General features: G+C 46.1%; 1 protein-coding gene across 1 annotated transcript in view; it reads right to left on the bottom strand.

Moving 5' to 3' along the window:
* Window positions 1–2,184: 2,184 nt before the first annotated feature.
* The window catches only part of ADAMTS13 (ADAM metallopeptidase with thrombospondin type 1 motif, 13), a gene marked incomplete at its 5' end in the record, with an annotated part of 18,601 nt that continues 4,331 nt past the window's right edge, over window positions 2,185–16,454 (bottom strand). Inside the window, 20 exons of the mRNA XM_009874878.1 lie at window positions 2,185–2,343; window positions 2,626–2,810; window positions 3,160–3,336; window positions 3,810–3,956; window positions 4,313–4,613; window positions 5,294–5,498; window positions 6,048–6,177; window positions 6,515–6,632; window positions 7,344–7,533; window positions 8,188–8,317; window positions 10,002–10,137; window positions 10,573–10,754; window positions 11,001–11,081; window positions 11,793–11,913; window positions 13,243–13,391; window positions 13,606–13,732; window positions 14,278–14,341; window positions 14,461–14,612; window positions 15,064–15,168; window positions 15,831–16,042. Coding sequence (XP_009873180.1) covers window positions 2,185–2,343; window positions 2,626–2,810; window positions 3,160–3,336; window positions 3,810–3,956; window positions 4,313–4,613; window positions 5,294–5,498; window positions 6,048–6,177; window positions 6,515–6,632; window positions 7,344–7,533; window positions 8,188–8,317; window positions 10,002–10,137; window positions 10,573–10,754; window positions 11,001–11,081; window positions 11,793–11,913; window positions 13,243–13,391; window positions 13,606–13,732; window positions 14,278–14,341; window positions 14,461–14,612; window positions 15,064–15,168; window positions 15,831–16,042 — 3,071 coding nt within the window. The remainder of the gene's footprint in view (window positions 2,344–2,625; window positions 2,811–3,159; window positions 3,337–3,809; window positions 3,957–4,312; window positions 4,614–5,293; window positions 5,499–6,047; window positions 6,178–6,514; window positions 6,633–7,343; window positions 7,534–8,187; window positions 8,318–10,001; window positions 10,138–10,572; window positions 10,755–11,000; window positions 11,082–11,792; window positions 11,914–13,242; window positions 13,392–13,605; window positions 13,733–14,277; window positions 14,342–14,460; window positions 14,613–15,063; window positions 15,169–15,830; window positions 16,043–16,454) is intronic.

The raw sequence follows: 16,454 nt of genomic DNA, 5'->3' as shown, positions 1-16,454 counted from the left end.
CCATGCAGGGCTTGGCCCCCGGCGGCCCCCCAGGGCTGACAATGGAAGGTCTGTGCCTGCAGCAGCGATGCCAGCGGCCCGGGGAGCTGCCTCCACGTCTGCCTGCGTATTGCATTGTGGGTCCCCTCCTCCAAGCAGGCAGGGCTTTGATGTCACTCGAATTAAAAAGCCGGTGGGCAGAGCCCATCGTGTACATATTCATAAGCGGCGGCGCTCAGCACCAGGGTCTAGGGGTGCGCGGGAGCTTGGGGTCCCGCTTCCCCGGCGAAGGGCTGGATGCTGGTCAGATCCAGGCAGGCAGAGCGTGCTCAGAAGAAAGCAAAATATGAGGTTTTGCATTAAAAGGGATTTAACAGTGTCATAAAATTCTGGAGGTAAGAGGGGAATGCTCCCCTTACTCTGAACGGAATTAGGTTTCACCCTAGAAAATATGAGTACAAGCAGGACTTTGCAAGCCAGAGATGACCCAGTTAGCAACCCGCTGGTATCCACACAAATGGTACTGGGAAATGGCCTTAATTCTCTTAAATTATAAAGACAACAGCTGTGTTTTTTGCAAATAACATGGAGCAGAGTCAGTAACCAGAGCCCATCCCTGCAGACCAGGGACTCTGCATAGTTGATCTGCAACAATAAATAGCAGTGAGACTTGGGATCCAGAGCAGAGCGGGAAGACAGATCCCATCTGCTAAGAGGTTACCAAAAAAGGATTAAGAGAAAAGGATGTCTTTTCATTAACATCTCCTGTTAGACAGGAAACGAAGGCCCAGTGTCTGCATCACCCACGCACTGCAGTGGGATAAGCTGATACATCCAGCTCTTAGAGGACCTTGCTTCCAGAATCTACTTTCTAGCTCTTCCAGGAATGGAACGTAAATCTGGAGGCTGGCAAGCAAAAAACTCCAGGCTTAACCAGCAAAAAAAAAACTATTAAAAAGACAGAAGAAAATAAAATTTTGCAGTTGTAAAAAGATGTCAGAGAATTCAACTGAAAGAAAGCAGAAGCAGGGTTAATACTGCCCAGGCAGAGCCATTTATTGCATCCAGAGTGAAGAGCAAGGGCAGATGCGTCCAGCCAGGCTCCAGGTGTGGAAAAGACCCCTTAAGCAGTATATTGTGATTTTGAGGAGGACGACAGATTTGGACCAAAGCAAGTCCAATGTTCAAGATATTAAATAAAGACAACCTAAAAAATGTATTTAAATCAAGCTTGAGTGAATAACTTGTCACTGGTCTAGAGTATCTCTTCTTTCTACAACTTGTATCGTGCAGTCTCAACAATCTCTCATTGCACAGTTCCTGTGAGATGAAGATGTGAGTAGATTAATAGCACAGCTACTGTTCTTATCTGAGTCTTTGCACCAAACCCGTCACTAAAAGACAGAATTCTTTTATTTTCCCATAGAAAAGAAGTAGTGTTATCATTGTCAGATATGTAACAGTAGAACCACAGAAGGGGTGGCTGTGACCCCTGGATGTCATTTAGTCCTCTCATACTAAGTCAGCTCTCACCAAGGCTCGACAGGTCAGCAGTGCCTCGGTCTAGCTAACTCCTGAAAACATTCAAGGATGGTGATTCCAGCCACTGCCTGAGCGACCTGTCTTAATGTTGCACTACCCTCCTGGGCAAATAACTGCCTTGCCCTCACACAGGTCTCTACTCATGCTGTGCTAGCACTTTGTCCTCCTATACATCTTTGCCTTCTTTATAACAACCCAGAATTTCAGTGGGGCTCAGTTTTAAGGCGCATTTACACTGCAGGAGAGAAAATTTAGTGGCTAAACCATAATTGTAGCTACACATGGTATACAGAGGATTACAACGGGACACCGGGCCACTAAAAAACAAAGTGACTGTCCTAAAAAGTCAAGCCTGTTAAAGAAACAGGACCCTGAGACTTTAGTGTCCAAGTCACTAACTGCAAATATGTAAACTGCATTAATACCAATCAGCAGAGATAGCAAATCCCTACAAGAACTATTTGCTAAACATTTGGTAGTTACATATCTTTTGCATAATATTAACTGAGATCACAAAAGAGTCAGTAGATATCATCATTCTTTCTCACTAGGTGGGGAAGCAGCTGCGAAAACATTAAATGACTTGTGTGACCTGGAGCAGTGAATAGGGAGCAGTGACTAACCAGACCACGGCCTTTCTCAGCGCAGTGGCCCTGGCCCCTTTTACTTGGGCTCAATAGCATGGTATTCAGCCCAGAAACTGGTTTGGTGTTCCTTAAAATTTTCATGAAATTCAATTTCAGCTTGGCTTCCCGTTGATTGCCAGAAGAATTGTTGCCTCCCATGGAACACCATCGTCTTCATGGTGCTTACATCACGGACCTACATAAAGAAAGATCAAACCATTGTAGCATAGCAGTCTACAGGTGAAGGACCCACAAAATACTGGGGACTGGCAAATTGGTCACTCAGGGGCAGAAGGTGCCCTATCCAAAGGTTAGAAGAAATACAGTAGACATCAGTAGTGCTCATTTCCATCTACGTTTACATAACAGAGTCTGACCCTCTAGGATTTGTGACTGAACTTTGCATCTGGATGGAAATCTCTAACGAGGAGATGAGTCCATTCCCATCCAAATCATCCCCTTTAAGTTTCTGACTCACCAGGATGTAATTAAAATGTGTCTGGTTGCTCTTATTGCCCAGGTCAATATACAGGGCGCGGATAGCGATGCGATGCCGAGGAGCCACGTTAATGAAGGTCCGACACACCACTCCTTGCATTTGATCAGGCAATTGCACAGGATTCACTATTTCCCCTTGGGGACCAAACAGCTGCTTGTCACAGTCTGAGAGGAAAAAAAAAAGTGAGCAAGAAAGAAAATGATTTACAGAAGTGTCCAGCATCTCCAAGAAAGAAATAATTTAAACTAAGCACAGGCAGGAAAGTTTCTCGAAGGATTTTCATCTGGGAACCTCCAAGCATGAGCAAACACCTGCAGGGGCCTTGCTTTTAGAACAGAGGGGTAGTCCAGAAGTAATATTAGTTCCAGCACTTCTCAAGAAGGTGCTTATTAGCTGCTAAAAAGGAAGGAAGGTTTCCACAGATTTCCATAAGCAACCATGACCTGCGGAACTCTACAGTCCCTGTCATGGGTGCCTTAACCTAAAGCAATAGCAAAGGATTCAGTAAAGTACCTTGGTAATATTTTTTAGTTGCATTTCTGCTGTTGTACTGAAGAATGACCCCATTTCCTGGCAGCAAAACACGCTGTTTCACAATCAATGTGTTCGTTCTGGAATTGATCAGTGACAATGGGAGCTTCCGGCAGCCTGTCCGCCACATCATTCGCCCAGAGAAGAGCACCACCTCACCTGGAATGGAAGAGCACAGGGACTAGAAACAGTTTTACTCTAAGTAAAAGGCTGAAACCTATCTGATATAGGTCTGGAGTCGAGGAATTTCTGTATCTTGTCCGTATCTTATCAAAACCTGTGATGAAAACAGTCCAGTCAACTAATCTAACTGTACTGATTCCAGCAAGAGGGTATATTAGTGGTTATAACAGGCCAAAGCAAGCAGCTTCTTTAACCCTGTAAACTCCTTTCATCTCCTATCTACCAACAAAATGGGTAAGAAACTATGATGTAGAGGGAGGAAAGGCATCGTCTTCATTTAGTCCCATCTGGCAATGACATGGTGGGACAGAAAAACTTCTACAATGGTTTCAGAGATTACACAGGTTCCAAGGTACCAAAACCCCTTCAGGGCACCCAAATCACACAGGCAAGAAAGCTGCAGATGTCCCAAAGGGCCAGGCGAGCCCCCAGCATGCCCTGGGCAGTACCTGCACTGCAGTTGAGGGAGCTCTCCAGGACGGTGACTGTTATCTCCTCCCCGAGAGGACGTCCAATGGCCACAGTGCAGTCGCTGCTCTCTAGCCCCGTCATGTTGATGACCCCGGTGGCATTAAGGAAGAGCTTTCCACAGACACCTGTACAGCAGAAGCAGATGAGAAACACATCCAGAAGGAACTACAGCTGCCAAAAACGAGCTCCCATTCCCTTCGTGGCACAACTGGCAGACAAGTGGCAACGGTGTGCCCACCTTCTGGGTGGAGCACAGAAGAGTCCCAAGTCAGAAGAGCTTTGGGAAGCCCAGGGAAGCGAGTCACTGTTCCTACCTCAGGTAACACGGACACCTGAGAGCATGCTGGAAAGAACAGCATGTTGTCCCTCCTAACCAGGAGTCCCCTTCCCATGCTCCCGTCCCTGTACAGCAGTAGGGTCACCACAATCCAGCCGCACATAGTAAGCACCTACGCCTACCTTTCGGTAGCGTCCTCCTCACCTCCACTCGTCTTTGTCTGCTCCTGAGGCACAGGAGATGGAGGTAGAACCACGTCCTTGTATCTCGCCTCTTTGGCAGTTGCAGCTGTCGTCAGATGAGCAGTGAGCGTCACTGTCTGCAGTTGTGCTCCAGGGAACTGGGTGCCCACCACCTGCTCAGGACAGGGCCCTGCGGAGCAGCCACGTACCACAATGGCCTTGGGGAAGTGTCTGCAGAAGATGGGGTTCACGTGCTTACGGGTTAGCGGGTTGAGGCAGAAATCCTGCCGTGTCTGAATGCCATTCCCACACGAAGTTGAACACTGCAGAAGTAGAAACCCACAGGCCTTTATACGTGTGTTTAGTCGGTATTTAGAAATAAACTCATTTATTGACTCAGGCATAATCCAAAGGACTAATCACAGTTCACTGATGCTGTTCTGTCACTTGCCCTTCCAGTGCTTTCGTTTCATCAGCTATAAGATGGCCCGTCTCCCAGTGGATCTTCTAACTGTATTTCTGAATTGCAGAACCACTTCCTAAAAAATCCCAAAAGATCTGCATTCCAGGAGAAAACATGCCAAGGCCCAATTTTAAACTGCAGCCAAAATCTTAACTGAGAAAGGCGAGGAGCAGATCTAGGGGCCGGTTAGCTCAGTCAGCTGCGCATGGCGGTAATAACGCTAAGGTGACGGGTTCGATTCCCGTTCGGTCCCCATGTGTTGCCCGATCTAGTCGAGAGGTGGTGTCCCTGGTGACAGGGAGGCTGGATTAAATGATCTCTAAGGTCTCTTCCAGCTTAGGCCATTCTATGATTCTGTGGCTGCTCAACACAGGGCAGTGGAAAGGCTGGAAAACACCCCTGTGAACAGCTGAGCATTTCTGTGGGAAGTAAATATACAAGGCACAAGTAGTATTTCGCTCCTGTATGCTTTAGGGAAGGGAATGGTTATAAAACTGCTGCACTAGACACCGAGCGCTGCATCTGAACAGGAGCAAATACCTCTGTCCACTCGCTGAAGCTCCATTCGTAAGAGCACATGCGGATGACGCAGGGGATGCTGGTAAGAGGCTTCTCTGCCAGAGGACACAAACGTTCCTCCAGCAGAATCTCCTTGCCCTGGTGAATCTGCACACAGGTGACCAGTTGAACAGCTAAGCCGAGCCCACAGCTGGAGGAACAGGGACCAGCTGGGGTTACCTTCCACCTGACAGAAGACATGGAAGAGGAAAAATTAAGTTAGTGATGAATCCCCACCCTCTGCTATTTCTCACTGTAGAAAATGCACCCTAACTCCCTCATCCTTCCCCCTTCTGCTTCTCTGCAGCTTTCTTCACCCTCTGCCTCACATGCTTTGCTGCCTAAGGTACTCAGACAGCAGCCTTTGAAACAAGGCATGGCAGTCTGGACCAGGTTTGGATTTGGACCCCAAACAGAAGGGATTCACATTTTGAGAGAAGCCCACAGACTCAAAATGTACATTGAGGCTCGGTGTCCATTACAGTCTTTCCCAGGGTGACATACCCAGGCTTAGCTGCAAAAACAATCTTATCTCCCTTCAAAACGCACACCCCCCTTTGAACGCTCAGATCAGAAACCGACCCAACATACTTCATCCTGGGAGCATGTAAAAGAAGTTCAGATGAAAGTGGCTTTCCAGTCCCACAGCTCGACCCTTACTCTACCATGTCCCTGGAGACAGAGAGAGGAAGCAAAGACTTCTCACCAGCTCGTTGTCTCCTCGTAACTGCTTTACCTTGGTGGGCAGGGACTGAGGTCGCAGACTTCCATCCTGCTCTCTGGCTTTGGCACCGGATGACAGTTTTCTTCCTGGGTTTCTTCTTTGGTGTCAAAAGCCACACACACATACTGTAGCTGAGTCTTACCTAGCAAGGGAAGTGATCTTACTGCATGGCATGCACGCAAGGGTTGAAAATAAGCCAAGCAGTGTCACTTACATCTGCATGTACAAAACAAGCCAACTCTGCCCAAGCCCCAGGCACACTTACTGCACTCATCCCCCTCAATGCTGAAGCACAGCAGCAGCCAGTCAGCTCTCCCAACTACTCCATCTCTACGTCAGGCCCCCTTGCCTCTTCCAGACTCAAAAAAACATTGTGGTCACAGCTACATATACACTTCGACCAGGTCCCTGAGGTTCCCAGGCACTCAGCTCACGCCTACAGCCAAGTAACATTTTCCTGCAGGGCTGAAAGATCTCACCTCTACCACAGGAGACGGAACACTCTCCAGCTAGAGGGCTCCACACATACACAGTCCGATTCTCCAACTGGATATGGCCAAGTGACTCTGAAGTCTGAAGCAAGTGTGCATCTTCCTCCTCAGAACAGAGCAAAAAGATCCAGACTGACATTGGCACCTGCTTTCCACACTAGTCCTGGTCTAACGAAGCTGGGGGATATCTCCAGATCAAGCCTACAACATAGTTGCTGTCACTGAAGAAAGAGGCACATTTAAGCACTTTCTCCATTTTTGCAGAACATGTAAGTACCACAAATAGTGAAGGACATCCAACAGCCAAGACCTCTCCTAATTCAGACTACCTGAAAAGAGATACCTGAGACTGGAGATGCCTAAAGCAGTACCTCCCCCACCTGCAACGTAAACCTGGCAGTAGCTCCCCAGTACGGATTCGGATCAGTGAAGCTGGCTGAGAAGCCCTCTTCCATGCTAGCAATCCTCCCTATCATGTCAGAACCTCTCTGCTTGCCACTGAGGTACTTCCTAGTGGCAGGAGTTATTTCTGTTTCTGATTTTGTTGGACTCTGCGAGGTGAAATGAGGAAAGAACATAATCAACAGCTGCCCTAAACAAACCACCACTATGAAATAACAAATTCAGCAGCATAAATTAAGAGGGACAGAGCTGTCTTAAGTGACAGGATGAATCTTTGACAGGGCAGACATCTTAGTGTAAATCTCCCTCCCAGACTCCAGCAGTAAGGTGGTTCTTAGCTAGTAGCCCCCTGTAGATCACAAGTGCAAAGCTCCCACAGTAAGACTCCGGAAATAAGCCAAGCCAGCGAACTCACTTTGTCCCAGCCTAAAGGGCAGACATTAACCACACACGGCACAATGGAGAGGGGTTTTTCTTCTGCCGGGCACAAGCTGTCATCCACAACAGTCTCCAGTCCATCACGAAACTGAACACAGGTCAGATTCTGCTGGGCAACTCCAGTTCCACAGACAGCAGAGCATTCCCCTATCTGAGACATCTTCCACCTAAATGGGAAGTAATTGTATCACCCTATTTTTCATCTGGATCATGGAGGTTTATTATGCCACTGATTAGAGAAAAGGGTCATACAGAGTATTCGGCTTCTCTGCTTCAAGAGCCTTGTCTGTATGTGACTGAGGACAACTGCTGGAATCTCAAGTGCTTGCACTGACAGCTCTCTAAGACAAAAAGCACCTAAGCTTAGAGTTTAGTTCACAATGTAATCACTTTTTATTAAACACTAAAATGCCTATGAGATCAATATCTGGGCAGGCTTGGCTCAGTCCTCTTTCCAGTCTAATTAACAGCAGGGTCTCCTCCAGAGTAAGATCCAAACTTTGTTGACACAATCTTGGAAAGGCTATGAGCAGATATCTTTTTCTGGCCATGCCCTCTAACTATTTTCATTTAGCAGACTACTGTGAAATATTGGAAGGACTATCTCCCAGTCACTGAGCTGACAACTCAATTACCTCATGGGACCAGGAGAGACAGAACATCATTTGGGATCCTCCATGCCATTATAATTGGGAAGAAATTACCATATACCTCTCCGTTTTTCACTTTGCACGATGCAAATGAGACTGCAGAGACTGGGTTAGTTGGCAGAGAACGGACAAGTGAAGCAAGAATTCACCTGAGCTTCCAGGAACACCAACCTGTACAGGCATGGCTCCATGGCACAGGGCTTGTGCTCTGAAAGGGGCTGTGGCAGCTCCAGACACCACTGATCCTCTGTTATTTCATTTTTTGTCTGGTCAAAGCACACATGATCCACTGGTTGCATCCCTGGGATACAAAAGGAGAAGGAAAGGAAGTTACAAACAAAGTGAACAGCTTACCTTTATCACTCTAGGAAGATGCAGTAATTCTGCTTTACTCAAATCATCTCTGTAGGAAATGGGTGTATTTGGGAATGTTTCTATAAACACACAAACCCCTTCGGTCTGATATAACTTTCCTCAAGAGTTTTAAAGTGGCTTTTCAAGACGAACACCCCAGAAGATGATGTGTGACTGATAACCCACTGCCAAAATGGAAAGATTGCTCTAAACTGGCCTTTTGCAAGAACAAGGACATTAATCATCATTTGGTGTGAATTACTTCTAATGATCTTGATGTCTGACTGATGAGGGACAAGTTGCTGAAAATAAGCTCTAGCAGTCAGGCATTTCTAAACTACGTTCTGCAGAACTAATCATGTAATATCATCACGCAGCCTTTATATTCAGACAGCATCGTGCCAATGTCCTCAAAGCGATCATGAATACCCAAAGCCAGACTAGAGGCACTGCGAGAGAAACTGCAAACTTACAGCACCTGTGGCAGGCAGGAAATGAAAAAAATCATAAAATACAGCTACAAAACTACACTATACAAGATGTTCAACAATACTGAACCTAACAGGTAAAGCAGGTGAAAATCTGAACTCAAAACAGTTACAAGCAAAGCTGGAAAGAGTCTCCTTTGCAGTGAATGAGCCACCCACAAAGAGAGAGAAAGAGAATGACCCTGAGAAGAAAATGTCAAGAATCAATCAGCAATGTTATCTTTTCACAACCCTCCTATTGGTAAGAAGGGGCTGAGCAACGCTTTCAGCTCTCACAATGCAATTTCAGCTCGGATTCTCAACTTTCTCTTATTTTACCTCCCAGCTTTCTCATTTTTTTGTTTGTGGCTGCATTAACCAGAAAGCTCGAGAGCATTTTGAGTTCTTTACTTCAGGCTTTCAGCAATCAGTTCACCTGGAGAATCTGCTGGAGAAAAACTCTCCAGACATAACTGGTCCTGTAGACTGACTTCCATAAGTATTCATTAACATATTTTCTAAATTCTTGTCATAAAAGTCTTGAGAGGCTTGCCAGTGTCATCTGTATTATCTGGTAAACAAGACATCAGACCATCTACTAGAGTGATCCATTACAATCTGCATTTTGATTTCTTCGGGGAGACAGCAAGGATTAGCCAAGGCACAGGAATAGAATTCTAAGAAGGAAGTTTCATAATTAGCTCTGAGGCTTTAGTTAGACACTAGATACCACTTTGGTCTCAGACTTTTGATGTTTAGCCAACTTCAAATTACAGTCTTCAACAACTTTGAAAAATCTGAGAAAATTATTTAGTCTTAAACCCAAAACTTCAGTTAAAACCTACTTCAAAATCCTCTTCACAATCAAACATCTTCACTATCATTTTGATGATTCCGCTCCTTTCCTGATTTGCTAATTTAATTCAAAAGCTGAGTGACTCTTTGCTTTGGTCTAGTTTAACCTTGGCAACTGCAGCTCACAATTTGCTTTTAAATCCAGTTCACTTAATAAATTCTAACCAAGTATTTATCGCTGATGTCATATTTCTTTCAGTCAGCCCATGAGAGCCCACAGAATAAAGATTTGGGTGACTATCAGGCAACCAAACTAGAAGTCTGCCCAGATCTCCATAAAAAAGCAAAGACTGAGTGTTGCTGCCTCACCTTCCCCACAGGTCACGGAGCACGGGCCCTGCTGAGGAATCCATGTGTATGTCAGATTCTCTCTGGGGACAAAGTAGCTGAAGGTGATGTCCGGGTTGGTGGCATTGCCGTATTCTTTTGCATAACTTCGATAGACCTGGAGAAGGAAAAAATTGTGGTCAACGCACAAATCAACTCAGATTCACTTCTTAGGATGAAGATAAAAGAAGCTTTTTTATCATCCAATCCTGCGCCTCAGTGCTACGACTCTCAATTCTTCCCAGATGTAGTCAGAGCACTCACACTGTGAATTCTGTGCGCAGGGCACTTAAAAAAGATGAAGCCAAGCAAAAGGTTTAACTTGGTTCGCTTTTCCCCAGACAATCATCCACCAGACCTGCAGAAAGCCTGTAGGCAGCCAACTCTCAACCTTTCCAAAGAAAAGCAACGCCATCACTCTTAGCGAACACCATCTCCACTGGCCTTGGACACAAAGCCCACTATGCCTGGATTCTGCACTGCAGCAGAGCTACACAAATTCAGTCTGGCCAGCTCTGACTGGCTCCTTTCCAGCCCTGCTATTTTAATTTACCTGTATTTCAATTTCTTCCTGCGTTGGCCCATCCACATGGACCTCCTCCAGGCTTGGCAGGTTGTCCTGGGTGAGAAATACTTTGTATTCGATCTGGCTGTCCTCCAGAACCGATGGATAGGTGACATTCAGTGAGATTTTTCCTCTTCCAGCAACCACGTATTCTCCTTTAACCTTCACAGCTAGACGAGCCAAAGTAAGAGTGAGGTTAAGAGATATGATGTGGTGCTGGCAGCTACAGACTGCCCGTTTGCTAGAAACCAGTTCGATCCAAGTCAGGCATCCCAAAGTGTGTGGCTTCTACCGCTTCCCATTGGAGAGCACTCCACAAACGAATTGCATCATCAAAAACTTTCCTCCCAAACTCCATTTTCTTGCAAGCTTGTTTTAGTCCTGCCTGTAGTCCCTCTCCTTTTCATTCAACTCACCCAGATGTGTGAAGAGTGGGCTCCGATTGGTAACACGGACCAAGGTGGTGTTGTAAGGCAGGGACAGAAATGTAACATACTCTGCGACGGAAAGAAAGAAGATACGGTCACCTTCCATTACTGCACCTCTGTTAAAAACCTGGGGATTACAGATCAACCCCTCCTCACCTTGCTAGTGTGCTGTCCATTAGAGGACAAGCCTTAAAGGCGGCAACAAAGCTTAATTGCAGACAAGGGTTATACAGCTAATACAGAAAAAGTAAGGATACAAGAGTGGTGGCCAGCAGGCCAAATTCAGACAGACCTTAGCTCTACCAGCTCGGCTTGAACATAGGACAGCGAATACAGTAAACAAACCAGAACTGAGTTCTGTGTCCCATTCTCACCTTTTATTTGTTCTTTTTATGTTCTCTGCTAATACCTGTATGTGATCCTGCAAGAGCCAGATCAGTTCCCAAATGGATGTTTAACATCTTAGGAAGCTTCTGACACAGCCCCCAGCTCCCAGTAATTTGCTGAATTTCCCAAGTGGCCACATTTGTCGTCTATGTCCAGACCAGAACTATGACCAAAAAAGTCACTCTGCCTACACAACAGCTACCTGCCTGCTACAAGAGATCTTAGCTGCCATCTGTGTTGCCTACCCAAACTCCACCACCATATCCTCCATAAAACAAAATCAAGCAGAAACAAGAAGTCACATACAGAAGATTATGAATACTGAATATGCACACAAACACTCCGCATGCAAAAAGTACCATAATGTTGAGCCTGAGGGGGAGGACTACACACCTTTAGCTTTTCCGTCTGTGTAAGATCCACTCACTTTGGTGCAAGTAGTATTATCACCCCCACAGACTTTGCAAGAGTCCGTTACCTTCTTGGAGTCCATCTGGCCATCACACCCGAATGCCTGAGTGAAAAGGAGAGTCTGTCAAGACTTGCCTATTCTGAGAAGAAAACAAGCAAATGAAAGCAGCACTGCCTGAATTCTCTAGACTGCCTTTTTCATTTGTAATTTGAATTTAAGAAGACAAGATAGACAAAGATGTATTTGTACCTAGATCTACCACTGCAGAGCAGTATGCAAAGCAAGGGATTGGACAGTCTTAGCTGAAACCACAACAAGATTCATTAATTGTGTGACATTTTCTTTCCCATACGAGGCAGCCCAGAAAGATTTCTCCTGCGACTTAAAACAAGGGCTCTGCACCTCCTCTCTTCTACAGACTCTTTCTGGAAAGCAGGAAGAAAAAAAAAAAAGAAAAAATGGAAGCCCAGGAGAACAATAAACATGAATGGCAGGTTCAAAAGGAAACTTTACCTCCTCCAAACTCAAACCTAGCTCACATCCTTCAGCCTGGCCTTCAATCCCATGGAACTCAGAAAAGAGATTCGATCCTCGTTCCCATGAACAAGACCAACTCACACAAATCTACAGGAGGATCTCAGCAGGCTTAGCAGCAAAACACGTGCAACTGCTGAATTTATGCTAGAGGCACCGATCCCAGGCTTTGAATGCTGCCATAACATGCGTATTTATCACCGTTGCCAACAGAATAGAAGAAATCAGAAGAGATTATGCCTACACCCTCTGCTGTTCATTAGGTGGAAACACATTACAAAACATTGTGAACACGAAGATAATGAGAAAACCATAAAATGCTAAAAGTGTATTCTGGGAATGTAAAGAAACAACAGAAAACATACAACCAGGTCAGCACTGAGCAGTTACTAAGACGCAGACAGTGCGGGGGAGTTATATTCACGTTCAGCATGAAAGAATGCCTTTCTCACATCCGATCCAGAAAAAAAAAGTTACACTTCCATTTTGAAGTGTAGCAATCAATTTGCTGACTTTCGATTTCCCGGGTTTACTCCTTAATTTGCCACTGACTCTGTATGTTCAAACCATGTAACTTTTCTCCAACAGAGAACAGCTAATGACATCTTCTCGATTCTCCACCAACACATAAACCAATTGCTTCTTGGATTAGGGATGAACAGCCTCACATTCTTCCTGCATAATTGGCAGGATGTCTTACACAGAGGGCACTGGCATTGGAGGCACCTACAGAAGAGTAGATTTGCTGGGTTCCATCCAATTAGCAATAAAACTCTCTTCATTTGAGAAGAGGTTCTTTGGGACACCGTTAGGTTTTTTTTCCCCTGCTCCTAGTAAAGTCACTCCTGTGGGGCAGATGCCACGTCACAGGGTCACATGGACTCCCCAGTCACTTACTCTGCAGCTTCCCATTACACACAGACCAAAAGCTCCGTGACGCTCAGAGTCATCCTGCTCACATCTGGTTCCATCTGTGAAACTGTCCTCGCGGCTCACCATGAATTCCTTTCCTACAGCCCTGCACATGTGCTTGCAGAGCATGTCCCCTGGAGGAGGCAGACAGCAGGAGAGAGGAGTCACTCTTCCACAAGAGTGGCTGACCATCAAGCAACAGGAAGAAGTCAAAAGGATCTCACAGAAAGAGTATCCGGGTTTCACATGAAAACTAAATCAATTAGTGAAACAGCCTTTGGGCTTCAAAGTACAGGCAGGTCCATGAGCGCTCCACAAAGAAACCACAGTTTCTCAGTCTTTCCTTACCTTTGGCAAAGCCTACAGCAGAAGTCCAGGTGTAAAATGAAGGAGTTCCCGCAGTGGGATACAGTGGTTTTAAATTTGTTGCTGCACACTGTTCAGCCATAAAATCCTGCTGGGTCATCGAACAGGCCTACATCGCAGAGAGAATTGTATGGGTAATGAAAGGAAGTTACTGAGCACAGAATTCCAAGCAGCACTTTAACCGCAAGGTAAGGGCAAAAACCAGTGGCTGGAACGTAAAACACCAAAACAACTGCAAATAAAGAAAATAATTTTAAAGGGAGGATACAGATATGCAGAGAATTGTGTGTGGAAGCTGTTTGCTTTGATATTTACACAAAATAAATGGAAAAGGATAATAGGAACAACACAAGAATATCCCTCTGAAGAAAATTATCATCAAGTCATTATTTTCTCAGCATCTGCCCTGCTAATAAAGGCACAGCGAAAATGCATCACTACATGTGAATGATGCTATTAAATAACACTGCTGTCTTCAGACACATGGGAACCAATACCTCTCTTCTTGTCAAACAGATGGAGGCTGTATGCCAGATCTTTACTCCTCCTTCCCAGAGCAGTCAGCTGTGAGAAGTACAGTCTCAAACCATTCAGCTCTCAAAGGGTTAAACGACATTAGCGGAAAAGCTCAGAAGATGTGATGAGCTCCATTACCTGAGTATTGCACATCTCTGCTTGGATGCTGACACCAGGGCAGTCCTGCCCCCCAAAAGCAGGCCTGGAAATGACAGGAGAAGAACTCCTCAGTAGAGGCAGGTTTGTCCCAAGCAAAGCGCAAGTCTCAGACCCCACGGCCCTGAATCAACCAAGATTCACTGCAAACTCCCCAGCTCTTACCTGGGGTTGTTACAGAACCGCCGCCTTAGCACAACTCCACCTCCACAGCTGCGGGAGCAGGAGGAGAAAGGGCTCCAGCTGGACCACTGCCCATGGACCACGGCCATGGGGTTCAGGTCTTCCAGAGAGCTGCACTGTCCCTTGGAGCACCACTAAGATCAAGAGTATAGAAAACTGGCAGCAGCACCACAGTGAACCCAGCAGGGCTGGGATCTACAGGGGTGGCACTCCATTTTTATGCAGGCCAGGCTGTAACAGTGAGTCTCAAGATAAATGAGGCACCTTCCCACAAGAGCCTAGAAGAGTCTCACTCCTAATTATCATCTAGCATGAGGCTGGGGTTCAAACAAAGACCTGATAGGTTACTTCAAGTGGGAAGCAAAAGCTTTCGCGGAATGCTCATCAGGCTATAGAACTGCCAAGCAGCTCCAGAGGTATAGAACAAGGTGAAAACACCAAGATCAGCTGGTACCAGTTTGCGAGTGGAGTGTCTGGCCCCAGTTTCCTGGCCAAGGGGCAACGTGCCAACCACTGATCACGTCTTGCTAGCTCCATAGCACCTCCATCCACTTCCGATCACCGTCACATCAGCAGCTTCCTCACCTTATTGACTCCACATTCGGTACCATCCAAGAGGGGAACAAGAAGCCGAGTACAGCTGGATTTGTCTCCTGGTTGTACGTGGCATGAGAGAACTTCACATATGTCCTAGTGTGACAAGAAAACCAGGGAGCTTGGGGAGTCACTGAGGCTCATCAACACAGCAGTCCCAAAAGCTGTTCTGTTTAAAGGGTGCATGTCCCAGAGGTTTAGTTTCCCCACAGGTACCCAGCAATGCAACCAAGTCCCTTCATTCCTCTTGCTGCTGGGCAAAAGTGGTGGCCATGTCAACAGACCAGCACTGCCAGCTGTAATGCTAGAAGGCGGCCAACTGAAGCAATTAAAGTTTCACCCATCTTAGTGCTTCCTCATTAACAAAACCTGTCCAGATGGCAGCTATTAGCCACCCTGCATTTTCCAGATAAGGGGACTTGCACAATGGTGGGGAAGCTGAAGAAATCCAATGAATAAAAGCTCCCTAAGACAGTACCCTGCGTAGGCATCCCCAGCATCAGCACTGCCAGGCCCCTGGCTGGACAGAGGGCTCTGTGTACTGTGCAAACCTTAAAGGTGACTTACGTGGACGAAGGAGGTGATGGAGAGAAGGGAAGCATTTTAAAAGCCTTTGAAGGTTGTTCACTGCCAAGAAATCCGTGGCAGGAAAGCACCTTCCATCCATTATAAAAAAAAAAAATGTTCCCTCTTCCTGGATCTTGGCTCCAGAACATTCCCCTGCTGGCCCTAGCAAGAAAAACAAACTTTCTACCTACAACATTGCTGTCAGCAAAGGTGCATGCTGTGGCAACGCTCCCAAAGGCTATTTTACATTGCTCATCTGCTCCATAGTACAAGCCAGGCTTCCATCCAGGGATGCTGCCGTCCATGTCCGGCAGGTCATTTAAGCAGTCTGTTTGGCCTGTGCTGATAGAAACATAAGAAATATCACTTTCCCAGCTGTGGGCAGTAAGGACAATGACATGTTTGCAAACTTCTGCTGAGTTTCATTCTGGGAGTTGGCTGCTGCTTTCCCAGACAACACATGCTCACTGTGGGCTGTGATGGATTTAGCCGCAGCAGCTGCCTGGAGATGCTCACAGCTCCCTGCTGCTGAACTGATAACAGAAATCCATCCCTGCTCCTCACCCAGCCAGCTCACAGCCCATAATGCTTATTTAAACCTCGATGCTCTGACATTTGAAATAAAATTTCCAGGCTGAGCTAGTGTCTGAGTAGTCCAATAGAGCCCAGGCACGTTAGTCACTAACCAAAGTAATTTCCAGCTTCTTGAAGCAAAATGGTTTAACCACAGCAACAGACACAAGTGCTCAAAAATAAACAAACCCCAAGCTTTTCACAGTTTCTCGTTTTTTTCAAGAATGTCCTATTTTATTCCT

Source organism: Apaloderma vittatum, unplaced genomic scaffold (assembly GCF_000703405.1).
Source record: "Apaloderma vittatum isolate BGI_N311 unplaced genomic scaffold, ASM70340v1 scaffold27198, whole genome shotgun sequence".
NCBI classification, from domain to species: domain Eukaryota; kingdom Metazoa; phylum Chordata; class Aves; order Trogoniformes; family Trogonidae; genus Apaloderma; species Apaloderma vittatum.
Note: the sequence above shows the minus strand (reverse complement) of the source record. Positions and strands in the feature narration are given on the sequence as shown.